The following is a 13794-nucleotide window of genomic DNA, read 5'->3' on the forward strand; positions in this document are numbered from 1 at the left end:
AACCCCCTTCTGTAATTCTGTTGTTGTATTGTTGAGAAATAACAATGACATACTTTTTTCTCAACTAATTTTGATTTTTCTCCTTTTTATTAACTTAAGTTTTTACTATAAAATTCATGAATTAAGATAATTTTATTTAAAAATTATTTATTTTAATTTATTTAATTAAAATAAAATATGGCTTATAAGTAAAATTATTCAAATACTTATATATAACTTATAATGATTCAGATACTTGTTACTTGTAAGTCACTTATTTATTTTAAATTTTTCCAAACAAATACTTATTAGCGATTACATTAGGAGCTCTGACACATTTTATTTCAATACTTAAATTTATTCTGAATCATAATTTAGATGTATAAAAAATTTAATTCCGCCGGAGTAGAGGGTGCTTCACTCCCATCTCTATTTCACTCTTATCCAAATTCACCGAACCTATATTGATGTAATTAAATCATTTTAAATAATTGTAAATATCTGACACACTCCACCATTCTTGTCTAGCAATAATAATATAAGTACCATGAAAGAATAAACACCAACGATATTTTACAAACATGTTGAGCAAGTAATGTGACAAGATTATAATTAGTAGTTTCACTACACATGAGGGCAGACTGTACATGTGGTTATCATTTTATAGTTTACTAATATTTTAGTTATATATATTCAATCATATATATGGCCGGTTTCCATGTTTGAATCTCGTTAATACATAATTTTATGAATGCTAACATAGGCGATGCCCGTTCAGATTCTATACATATTAGAAATCTTGGGTTAAAAAAGAAACGAACTTAAAATCTGAAAAATAATAGATAAGTTTTTATCACTTAATTATCGATATTTTATCACGCTCAATATAAATTTATATAATTTTTTTCATTTATAATTTTTTTAGCTAAAATGCATACTTTAATTAAGGAATGAGAATGATAACGGAATTCATAAAAATGTGAATAAAATAATATGATTAAAAACATAGCATATGATTTTTCCAAACATCAACATTATTTAGATATATATAATCTATCAAGTCATGCATCTGCAAAATTCTACATAAATCATAATCATTACGGTGTACACCAACTGCGGAGAAGGTAGTTTTAAAAAAAAGTATAATTTTTTTAAGGTTCCTCGCCAAATAAAAAACTTAGGGGTGCTCACGGATTGGTTTGGTCCAGATTCTTATTTTTTACGAATCGAATCAGTAAGAACGGTTTTTTAAAATTCAAAATCAAACCAGACCAATTAAATGTCGAGACCAAACCAAACCAGGCCATAAAATAACGGATTGGTTCGGTTCCGAACCACGGTTTGAACTTAATTATTTACTTTGTTTTGTTTTTATTAAACTTACAACCATACAGTTATTTAACTAAATGTAATATAAAATTTATTATCTATTACAGATAAGTGTGTGATGTATATTTACAAATATTCAGTTTACATATAATTTTTATTTACTTTAATTTAATTTAAATAATATTAAGTATATGAAGTAGAGTATAATTATGACATATTAACAAATAACTAAGTTTTTATTTTAAAAATAATTTGATGTTTTTAATATAATATACACTTACATACACAAAACCATAGTTTATAATCGTAACTCATATATATATATATAGTAAATTTTTTATATATTATTTGTTTTAAACAGTTTTAATTTATTGGAAATTATAACCAAACCATTTATATGTAAACGGTTCGGTTAATCGAACCATTAAAAACAGTTTTACCAGTTTCGGTTTTTCTTGGTTCGGACTGCCATGGTCCGGATTCACGATTTGACGGATTTCTTGAACACCCCTAAAAAACCCCAACAAAATGGAAGATTAACTATGTTTTTATAAACTATAACATAAATATTTCAAATTAAACAAATATTACACTTAAAAAAATTATCATCCCACAGAATAGCAGAGCTAAAGCTACATACAACTAACTATATTCTCTCTAATAGAGATCGGTTGATTTTTCAAAAATCACTGATATAACGCTCGAAAATCGATCAAAAATATTTATCCGATTTGATCGATTTTCGATAAATCGCCGATAAATTATTCGATTTATTAAAAATCGTTCAATAAATTATAAATCGATACCTCAACCGAATAATCTCGATTTCTAAAATCTGTGACACTGTATATTATAATATTATATTCATGTATAATATCACAAAAAAATTCAAAAGAAATATAAACCAACCACATAGACTCGCTCTATATTTTACGGACACAACCCTATTAATATGAATGAACTCAAATATTATTTCCACTGTAAACTGAGTAATCAAAATATTAGAAAATAATAAGCTTACCAACCAAAACATATTGCCGGCAGCGTAGCGCGTGCAAACAGTACTGGTAACTTATAAAATTTTCGTACCATAAATTTTCGCCCATTTTCATATTACCAAAAAATGAAATAGTTAGGGTTTAAATGGCCGTTTTTTATTACACCGACTAAGCAAGTAGCAGCTATACATATGGCCGAAACTAGGTCCAACGATACACAAAAAAATTAACGGAGTAGTACTTGAAAGTGCAACCGAATATACGGACTGCCGGATACTATCATTTAATTAAATGGGTCCCATCTCGAACTTATATAAAAACTTAAATTAATACTTCTTCGCTCCTATTTTAGTCGTCACATTGTTAATTGTTAATATTGCTAAGATTTGATCGAATTTTATTATTATTTTATAATTAAATAAAAATAAATAATTATATTATTATAAAAATTTATTTAATTTTTCTTTTAGATTTTTTAATATAAAAATAATATTTAATATTTGATAAAATATTACTTAATTTGAATAATAAAAAGAAACATAACAACTAAAAACGGATAAATAGAGTACTTACGATATTAATTTGTTGCCCTACAACCATCAAACAATTCAAAGTTGAATAATAAAAAATGCCATTTTTCCTAGCCACAAAATTTGACCACCCTACGTGTAGCAACTTAATTTGTCTCTTTTTTAAGAAAGTCCAAATATTGAAGGCATGGAGGGGACGATGCTCCATTACATAACTACTATTAGTCACCTTCACCACATTTATGTTATTATATATATTTTTTCAATTTATAGTTGAAGGGATAATTCTTGGATATAATAATGATAAAAATATTATTATTATTATTATTATTATTATTATTAAAGTAAGGTGCGGTTGGTCGTTGAAAAATTATATAAATGGCACTGTCGAGTATACAGCCCCAAATGTGTCGGTAAGTTAAAACTATTTTAGAATCTAGTTAACAAAAAAGGTTGAAATGCTCTGCATTGCATAATTCTGAAAATATTTTTTACCAATTTTTTTTAATTACATGATATTATGTATCCTAAACCCTTTCTTTCGTATATGTCCATCTATTTATATTATACTATAATAACCGCAATGTGATATAATTTGATCTAACGATTATCACCTAATTTTGATTATTAAAAAAATAAATAAAAAGTGTTATATTTTTGCTAAACTACTAAATTATTAAGCTACTGCACGCATAATCTACTTATCCTACTAAACTACAATCACAGCTTAATTTTATATATCCGCTAAACTACTAAATTGTTAAATTACTAAATATAGTATACTTATTCTACTAATTTAGCATACCTATTATTTTTATTATAAATTTATAACTATTACATATTATATAAATATTTTTAAATAATAATATACCGGAATATTTTTTAAAAAAAATATTAACGGAACCGTGTATCGCACGAGATTTAAGCCGATAAATATAATTACACACTGATGGTAAATATACTCCCTCTCCAATAGTACTAGTCTCTTTTCTTTTGAGAAAAAATAAAAATTCAAATGATCACTTTCAGTTATCAATATATATAATATAACGATATTGAACTTGTACACTATAAAATTATGACCGTGGTATACTGGTGTGCTGGAGATTATATTACGTGATTGATCTTTACATCTTTATTTACGTGAGCTATAGCAAGCACAAGATGCAAATTACAGTAGTACATTAAAAATAAAAGGACATGAAATATGTATTACATAACAAATTTGCAGAACGCGCAAGGGCAGGAGATGAGAGGAGCAGGGAAAACAAGCTTTTGAAGCATGTGAGATTTGTGGCGTGTGATTATCATGATGAGCACATCAAATATCAGAGTCGAGATTTCTGAAATTGGGCAATGAAAGCTTTGCTACATAAAAATGTATCAATGGACGAAGTATGGATACCTATCTCTATTTGAACTATCACTACTAGAAATATGGGATCAGACATCGGTTCAAAACCGATGTTAAAAAAAATCTGAACCGATGTTTTCGCGTGTGATGTTAAATATCATCACCCTTTGACATCGGTTAACAGCCGATGTCTATTACAGTATTATACATCGATTTTAAAATTAAATGTGATATCTTTACACCAAATTTCAGCTTATATTACAGTGTTTCTAAGTGAATATGAGTATATTATGAAGTATTTATCCATTAAAATATGAAATCTACAAGCTCTAAACGCCATTTACTAAAATTCTTTCGAACAAACCGATGTGAAATGCTAGATCAGACATCGGTTATATTAGTTGCCCGATGTGAAATGTTTGATCAGACATCGGTTAAGTTAGCCCCCCGATTTGAAATGATGGATAAGACATGGGTTTTCTTCATGAAACCGATCACTACACAATATATGGCCTCTCCCAACACTTTTTTTGGTGTTACCAGTAAAAATGTTACCTTACATCCCCCAAAATTGATCTAAGCTAACATATTTTTTTTAACATTACAGTAGAGATTAAAAAGTGTTACCATAGACATGAGCAAATTGCTATTGTAACATAAAAAAAAATGTTAGCATTGCTATAAAAAATGTGTTACCATAGAACTGAAATTTTAGGCGGTTCTTTTATATCCCTTTGGACAACATTTAGGCGGTTCTTTTTTTGACCAAATTTTTGGGCGGCCCAAAACTAACTAATACCCCGCTTATCTCAAAATCGTATCTCAAAAACATACATAAACACTCTCGTCACACTCTCACACATCAAAATACACACAAAGAGTTGGGTTCAGAGCTATTGCAGAAGATAAATTAGGGTTCAGAGCGATTCAGAGTCTTCTCAGTTAGGTTATAGTTGTTAGGTTTGAGCTGGGCTTGAAGTGAATTAGGGTTCAGAAATTGGGGCTTTTCTCAGTCGGGTTTAGGTTTTGATGGGGGTTTCTTTTCAATAGAACTTTTCTCAGTCGGGTTTAGGAGTTGAGTAATTGGGGTTTTCAATCGCGATTGAATCGCCGAATGTTTAGATATTATTAAAGTTTTCGAGTTTTATGTATTTTGTATCGACTTCCTAGTTGTAGGTCTTACTGACGTTTGCTGTTATATACTCACTGGGATCGATAAATATTGGTGAAATACCTGGAATTTCGTGAGTATACCTTCATTTTATTCAGTCTTATCTTTTCTGTCATTTTTCCTGACAGAGCAGGTCGGTACTAATTTTTGCTAGATTTGATCTGCACCTGTAATTGCATGGACATCAGTTTATAGAAATTTACAGGCCATATTGCCTACTCATGTTAGTGTAAGGTTCTTAACCTCAAGTTCTTTATAACTAACAATTTGTGAATTTCATTGATATGTGCAATTTCTTTGTTAGATTAGAGTGCCAGTTTGAAATTGTAATTTCTTTTATATGGATATTAGTAATACTCTGCAGGAGAGATTTTCGTGTATAGTGGTGTATGTGTGTGCGCGCGCTCGCGCAAATATTAAAAAATTAAATAAGAATCTGCTTAACTATCCTGAATTCAAACTTCTGTTATTACAAGTTTTGAAATTTATTGTTGATGCAGATACAGAATAAAATAAATGTTGTGGGATTGCATGATAAAGGTTTGTGAATGATGTGATATATATATATAGCATTGTAAAATCTAATTGAATGTGATTTTTTCAGAGTTTAGAATCCTAATTGATAGTTTTTATGCAGGTTGACTCTATATTTACGGGGTGCAGGTGGCTTCTCAAAATCACCTCACTCATATTCTTACACTAACAATTAAGCAAATCGGAATCAAGCAAATAGGCACGTAGCTTTTAAACATCCTATTAGTCAGCCATTTGCAGTTTATGAGGAATGTACGCATCTCTCCAAGGTATGTCACATATTTTTACATATGTTGCCTCAGTGGGATGCATTTTGTTTTGGTGCTAACTGTTAAGGTCCATTTATTACTCAAGTGTTGGGTCTCTTCTGTAATAAGGGGTGACAAATAGGTTTTTTGATACTAAGGGGTGGCAAGAAACTCTCTGAAGTTATCAACCAGAACAATGTAATCCAACTTCCCGACTTCAGTTTTTTGATACTCTTACTGCTACATGTATGATAATTGATGTGTCTGCGTATTAAAATATCGAACATTTTAATTTTAATAGGAAACTGTTAGGTATAGAGACAATAAAGAGATTGCGGAGAAATAAGATCAGCTTTTCAACATTAATTACTTCATGGTGTCACCTGAGTACAATAAACAAGATTTTGTCTATCAAAATTTTAATTTTTTTGGTCTAATATTTGTCAAACATATAATATAAACTGAAGCACCTGTTAGTACTATATCAGATTGAATAAAAAATAAAGAATTTTGAAATTGTTGTAGATGTTATTCACCTTTAATATATTCATGTCATTTATTTATAGTATAACTAAGCATACAATTTCTCTTGGGAGCATCTCATTTGTGTTTTGATTCATAGTTTCTACTAATAACAAAGCAGGAAGGCAGTCTTGGATATCTCTGAGGCAGTGTAATTGCACAAAGGGGCCTATGTCCATCTCTCTAATTGTTACACAATCTAGGTGCACTTGTTGCTTTCTCAACCCTATCAAATTCACCGCCCTTCCTCTCTCCCACCGCCTTCAGGTTATAATCTATCCCCCCTCTGTATGTTTTTATTATCAGATATGCCATTCAATCTCTTTTTAATCTCTTAGCTATACTGCTCATTTTATATCGAATTGCTTACAATTATGCTGTATTACGGGCAATTAGCCAGGAGATGGGCTCACCAATTGTATACATGTAAGTAGTTAGTTTCTTTACCACATGAAAGCCTTGTGCCATAGTAGTTTTAAGTTTTATAAAATAGCTATTTTGAAGCGCATATACTAACACAATGACATGAGTCCACATGGTTTGTTCTTACATGTATGATAGTATTGGCTTTCTGCACAAGTGTTCAGGAATTTTCTAGACGATATGTCAACATGTAAGCTTCTTCTCTGTACCTGGAAGACTTTTATTTCAATGATCACTGATTGGATCTTCTTATGTATATAGATACCAAGGCCCTGTTGCCAATATAAATGGTTATCTTTGTGTTTGTTGAATATCCACGGTACTCAGTTTGCAGGTCAACATCTTTCCCAATGAGAAGACCTTTGCATTAAGGTACCAGACAACTGACATGTTGGAGACTATTTTAAGACAAGGGGTTCTAGGTGAAGATGACATCAGAGAAGAGTTTCCTAAGTGAGTGCATCTGTGTATTTTAAATATTTCTGTTATCGGTTCATGATTAGAAGTATACCTAAATACATTTATGGATTGGTAATTTGGTATAATCCATCTGTTGTGATGAAGAATTTAAGAAAGTAGTCATTCATTGTATTGGTAATTTGGTATAGTCCTCACCCCATTACTGGATTGATGAATTGCAAATTGCATAAATAAAATAATGATCTACGACAAGAAGTTTATACTTTAAGGTATTCTGAGATAAAGTCCCTAAAAGCATATTGAAATAAACTCATAGCGCTAGTTGCCATCATCTCTGAAATTTTCAACTTACTTAATATCCCTTGATTATAACAATCTGCCACAACTACTAATGTCAATTTGTTCTTATCTCATTGTCATCATAAACTAAATGCAGAAATCTGAAACTTCTCTCTTGGCGACCTGCTATTGTATGCGAGACTTGTCTCTTTTCCTTAGAGAAAGATATGCGAGCAAGAGCATTCATATCATGGATCCCAAAGGGATTATTGAAATGATTCTAATCTTTCTTGAAGAAAGAGGAGGTGAAGTGCTTATTGCCCCTTGCCTAAATGATTTAAAGGTATTTAATTAAAAGACAATGCCACCCTTTTTTTTGCTAAATCATAATGACACCTCTTCTAACGTTACACTTCATCTTAGTAAATGGTACTCTACACATATAATTCTTTTAAATTAAAATTGGGGTGTACTTCAACTGATATACTTACGCATTTAATAAGCTTTCTTTTTTCGGTCTATATGTGATTTACTCAATTATCATATGATGTTCTAATTTTAAAGTGTTCTGTAGGTCATCAAAATTAAGGACATCATAAGACCACCTGAGAAAGAGAATTTTGTTGATGTATCATACTCTGCCGAGGTCTATTCTTTTCCTTTTTAATTTCTGATATCTAGTTTGAGGCTTATGTGTTGCAGCTATATATGCTTCTGCATATTTCTAAAAATGCTGCATACAATGGCTGATTTAAGCTCTGTATCTTGTAATTATAATGATTTTTATATAGTGATAATTCGGTTATTTGCGACTTTATGTTATCATTACGTTCTCATTATCGATGCTCACATTTTCCTTTTTTCTCCATCATAGACCTTTAACAGCGCTACAGTTCCTCCTTCATCCCTAGACAACTTTCCCATACACTTTTGTAGTAGGGTTGTTAGCCCATTTGGATTTGACTATTACTTTTCTTCAATCAAATCAGTTGAGCCCCTCATAGTGGAGCTGCATAAAGCACAAGTGGAAGTACATGAATTGTTTGTGGTAAGGAAGAAACTTGTTCGAAGATAAATTTGATGTTAGAACTTGAGATTATTTTTGTTTAATTAGAAATATGGTCAAAAGTTGAGGCTTTTGGATGAATTTGCAAACTTTGTTTATTTTATTTGACTTAAAACTTTGTATTATTCTGTTGTATTTGAATTTTGGATTTGAGTTTTTAAGTTAAATATGTATTTAAATATTTAGTGTTACAAGTGTAATTAATAGACATTTTTATGTTAGTTAAAACATGAAAAATGTTTCAATAAATACAGAAGTGTTAAAAAGAAAATGTTATAATAAGATATAAAGATGTTACCAAAAAAAATAAACTGTTTTATCATCCGGTGTTACAATAGCAAATATGATGTTGCTAGAGAGTTTATTGCAACATATTTTTTTATGTTACCAGATATTTATGGGTGTTACAATAGAATTATGGTTACACCTACATTTTGTAACCATAGATACTGAAAGTGTAACCATATGGGGTCTATTGTTACATTTTCAGCTATGTTGCCAAATATTCAAAATTTGTTACCATAGACCCCTATTGTAGCACGAGCAAATCCAACACCACTAAATTTTCAAAAAGTGTAACCATAGCCCAATTTTTTGCTTTAGGTGACATTTTTTGGCCAGTTTATACTTTTTTTTGGGTGTTGCTAGAGGTCATATATGGTGTAGTGGATGTTAAATCTTTTTGTTTAACATCAACCAATTTCTCTAACCGATGTTAGTTGACTTAAAATATATTGTGTTTCTTTTCAGAACCGATGTCAAATGACTATTTCACATCGGTTTTTTTAGTTCTTTTTCATTTAATATTATTTTACATGATGTCTTTTGTACATTTTTTTACATCGGTTTACATGTACCATTGTGATGTTAATGTTTTGTAAATTGCATGCCATCCTGGTACTATTTACATCTATAGGGAACCAAAACAATGCAACATCCCAACAAAAAACATCCAAAGAGAAACATAAAGGTATTCATCCAAATTACAAGTATAATACCAAAATATTACTCATATCATACTATACATACATTTCATATAAAATACAAGCATTCCATTAGCCAACTTATACTATACTAATTTTTAAGTACCCTATTCTTAAATTCCGACAACTCCATCCAATTTAGCCAATCAACCCAATTCCGACAAACTAAAGAAGAGTCTGACTTCTGCATGATCAAACCAAAGAGCAGCAAATCAACCATGCAGGCCGATAATGTGTACGTCTGGTTCTAATGGTGCCGATGATTTAGACTGTAATAAAAATAAACAATATCAATCATTACTGCAGAACATTTGATATATAAACTATAATTAATAAAAAGTTTATGTTAGATGATAATATGATTTCATAAAAAAAAAAAGAAATTGAGATATAAAACATATACCCAATAAACATCTGAAAGTCCTGTAAAATCCTCCTCTGCAGAACTCTCCACAGCACTTGGATCAAGCTAAGACTCATCGATTGGGTCTCTATGAGCCTCGACATCTAACTCCTTCATTTCAGACAATTCCATTTCTATAGTGATATCAACTCGGTTATCCATCAATATAATCTAAAACCTTGCCAGATGAAAGAACGTAATTTCAACACCTTTATTTGGCAAATCATATACATCTTCACCATCATCTGCAGAACGCCAAAACATCTTGATGAACACTTTAAATGCATCCATATGATTTTTAACATATATTAATCTTTAAAAGATAAATGGGGTCTTGGAGTAAACTGGAGGGTAGTAGATCTCTCATTCTTACAGTAGCTAGTTTTAATTATATACTTTGTTCTAGTAGTGTTTCTGTAACTTCACCTTGCTATAAATCATATTTCACGATATTACATAAAAATTTTGGTCATATGACAATAGACTCAATGGTATAAAGAATGGTAAAAGACAAGGGACTGGCGACTAATAACAAACTTAAAGATACATAGTGGCTAGTAAGAAATAATGTCTATGGATAATCAGCTTAAAAATATAACTTCAGTAATGGTTTTGAGTAATTGGATACTGCAAATAAAACAGAACATTGATACATGTAGCAGCTCGGAGACTTGAAACATTATAATTTTCTTCTCCCAGGGAAAAGAAAATACATCACTTGTGTCCAGAGCTCAAATTATTGACAAGTTTAACACACCTACAATATTATTACCATGTGAACAAATTTTATTATTTGACTATTTGAGAATACGATATCACTAATACCTGTACCAAATTCAAATATGTTATCCTCTGTATAGCAGAATCCTCCTCTAGCCGTATAGCAAAACCTGATACAGAAAAATTAACAGAGTGAAAAGTTTGAAATTAGGTTCCAATATAACTGAAGAAAACACAAAGATGATTTAATGTCTACCGATAAATATAAGGGGTGTGTTTGCAGAATTGTATTTAAAAAAGCAATAATCAAACAAATGGAGTAAATCAGAAAGATTTATAGTTTCATACTACATATTCACCAGCAAGTCAAGCCTAAAGTAAATACATATACTAAATCTCAAGCAAGTTGTAAAAGATAATATGCAAAAAGGCTAGCTTTTACCAATAATTGGTGATATATTAGAAAGGGTTATTAATGCTGAAGTGAAGTTTCCTTGGACCCGAGGTCCCAAACAAAATGAGTCAAAGTTCAACTTACATATTCCATAAATCGCATTGTACAAACTAACTTTGTTCAACAAAGAGAGTCAAGTTCAACAATTGTAAGTTTTCAGATAAATATTCTCAACAGATTTTTGACGTGCAATCAATTATTATTTATTACAAACAACTTGAACGAGTGAGGTAAAACATAGATAAAAAATCAGAAGAAATATGCAAGAGTAAATGGCAATTAGATTTTTTCCAGTGGTAACGACCGGGGAATTGAAAAATCATGTAGCTCTCAAAATCTATTCTTACACGATTACATCCTATGGAAGACAACACAGAAGCACAATTATATTGCCCTATGGAGAATATAGTAGTCAACTAGTTAACAAGTACAATAGTTCTTTTAAGTCCCATAATTCGTGTAGATGTCCATAACCAATTACGAACACACAGCTGATGAATTTGAACATAATTACATATACTTGCAGCATTAAAAACTCTTCCATTTCTACAGATGATGCAAGGTAACATAAGACATTAAAAAAAACATTTGCATTGCTGTAACACAACTAACTAGTATCAATCAAAATTTCCTAAACTAATTATTAAATTAAACATTTGTATTGCTATCCCAGAAGTATGTTCACCGAAACTCCAAGAAGTATGTTTAGCCAAACTTATTTTCGATAAGTATTACTACACCTATTATTCACTGTATCACTGATCTATATATAAATGATCAATATATAATGTATAAAGAATCACTGTATGATTTGTATCAGTGAGTAGAGGAGGGAGATCCGACTCTGAGTACAGTTTATAAGATTAGTTTGGTGTGTAGAATAGTAAGGTATCATTGTCCAAACTCCGAATTGCATACGACAATCGACTTTTATTCCCTAGTAACACTTGTACAGAATCGTCGGAGAGGCCGTAAAACATAATGCATACTTTAAAATCAACATTGACAACTGAGATTTATGTACACAGGGGACACACAAGCATCGATTCCCAAAGTCTCTTTCGTAGAAGCTTGTCAGGCCTAAGAATGAGTCGATTATTTTGTGCAACTTATAAGTTGTTACCACTGTGATTTGTGTGTGGTGGAGTGAAACATACCAAACACTCTAATAATCTTATCTTGCCCAGAAGGGTTTGGATTGCCACTATCAGCCCTTCGAATATCAAGTGAATAAATCATGCATCTACGCCTCTTATAAACATATAGATTTTTCAGATTTATACATAAGAAATTAAAATACCTGGTCCGCATATACTTATCCTTGAAAACTTGTCAGAGCCATTTGACAGCTTATGCAAGCCATTTGCAAGAGAGTTTTCTGTAACACCTTATCAAAAATCAACATTCATAACGGGGGGGGGGGGGGGTCTGTAAATTAGAACCGATAGAAAAAGTGAAACATAGAGAAAGAGAATGAGGGAGAAAGAGAGGTGAGAAACATCCAAATTACCAAACTGTATACATATATACAAAATTAAAATTTACCAAAATAATTTTGAAATTGAAACCTAATGGAACGAAACCCATGGCCCTTTTCAAGCTCTAAAGCCATTATTTAGGTCTAACCTTACCAATTTGAAGCTCAATTTGGTTCCTAATCAGGTCCAATTTCAGTGTCGATTATGTACTAGTTTCTAATTAGGGTTTACGGGAGGGAGTGGCAAGAAAAGAAAGAAAGAGAATAGAGATGAGGGAGAGTCGTGGTGTTTGAGATGAAGTTGAGGTTAGAGAGAGAGATGCCATTGATGTTTGAGAGAGAGAGAGTCGGGTGTACGAGTAAAGAGGGAAAGAGGGAAAGAGGGGAGATAGTTTTGAAAAGAGGGAAATGAAATATGTGTAAAGGGGGGACAATTTTTTTTGTTAAAATTAAAGGGGGGAAAGTGTACTGAAACCGGGGGAAAAAGAGAAGTAAATTTTTATTTTTTAAAAAAGATCATAGATAACGGTTAACAAAATCAACTGATGTCAAAGTTAAAAGCATATATTTGGTTTTTTTAATTCTGAATATAGACAACGCCTATTATGTGAAATCGATGTTAGTATTCGTATTCAACATCGATTTTTTCTAAACCGATGTTAAACAGGATTTTAACATCGGGTGTATTAAATGTCGATGTCGTATCTACTATTTCTAGTAGTGTATGTGTGGAAGTGTGCACATCCACAATAGGAGGCCTTGAGACATATAATTTAAATTATAGATTTCATAATTATGATCCGACAAATACAATCCAGGTTTACGACTTTCAGCAAGCAAGTAATAAACATAGGCATGATTAACGCAGATATTAGCGTCCAAACCAGGATTCTTAATTATACCA

General features: G+C 31.0%; 1 protein-coding gene and 1 long non-coding RNA gene across 21 annotated transcripts; one reads left to right on the plus strand and one right to left on the minus strand.

Annotated features, from left to right (window-relative positions):
• Window positions 1-4965: 4965 nt before the first annotated feature.
• On the plus strand, window positions 4966-8969 carry LOC141676508 (uncharacterized). Of its 20 annotated transcripts, none has more exons than XM_074482165.1 (10): window positions 4966-5434; window positions 5516-5590; window positions 5862-5901; window positions 5999-6164; window positions 6784-6932; window positions 7062-7091; window positions 7423-7541; window positions 7945-8130; window positions 8362-8433; window positions 8662-8967. In XM_074482165.1, the coding sequence occupies exons 4-8, from the start codon at window positions 6146-6148 to the stop codon at window positions 8063-8065; spliced, it is 438 nt and encodes a 145-aa protein (XP_074338266.1). In that variant the 5' UTR covers window positions 4966-5434; window positions 5516-5590; window positions 5862-5901; window positions 5999-6145; the 3' UTR covers window positions 8066-8130; window positions 8362-8433; window positions 8662-8967. The 20 variants fall into 20 exon arrangements, 10 of the variants coding, with proteins under 10 accessions (XP_074338266.1, XP_074338268.1, XP_074338271.1 ...); XM_074482167.1 differs by having other exon boundaries at window positions 5550-5590; XR_012557045.1 differs by adding an exon at window positions 7227-7278 and having other exon boundaries at window positions 4966-5590; window positions 6787-7091; window positions 8662-8966.
• An 820-nt stretch (window positions 8970-9789) lies between these two features.
• LOC141676576 (uncharacterized) lies at window positions 9790-13293 on the minus strand. Its single transcript, XR_012557077.1, has 4 exons — window positions 12714-13293; window positions 11065-11129; window positions 10240-10484; window positions 9790-10105 (listed from the first exon to the last, which is right to left on the minus strand). It is a non-coding gene; the product is annotated as an uncharacterized LOC141676576 (long non-coding RNA).
• Between the last annotated feature and the right edge of the window lie 501 nt (window positions 13294-13794).

The sequence above is a fragment of the Apium graveolens genome, chromosome 8 (genome assembly GCF_009905375.1).
Source record: "Apium graveolens cultivar Ventura chromosome 8, ASM990537v1, whole genome shotgun sequence".
Lineage (NCBI taxonomy): Eukaryota > Viridiplantae > Streptophyta > Magnoliopsida > Apiales > Apiaceae > Apium > Apium graveolens.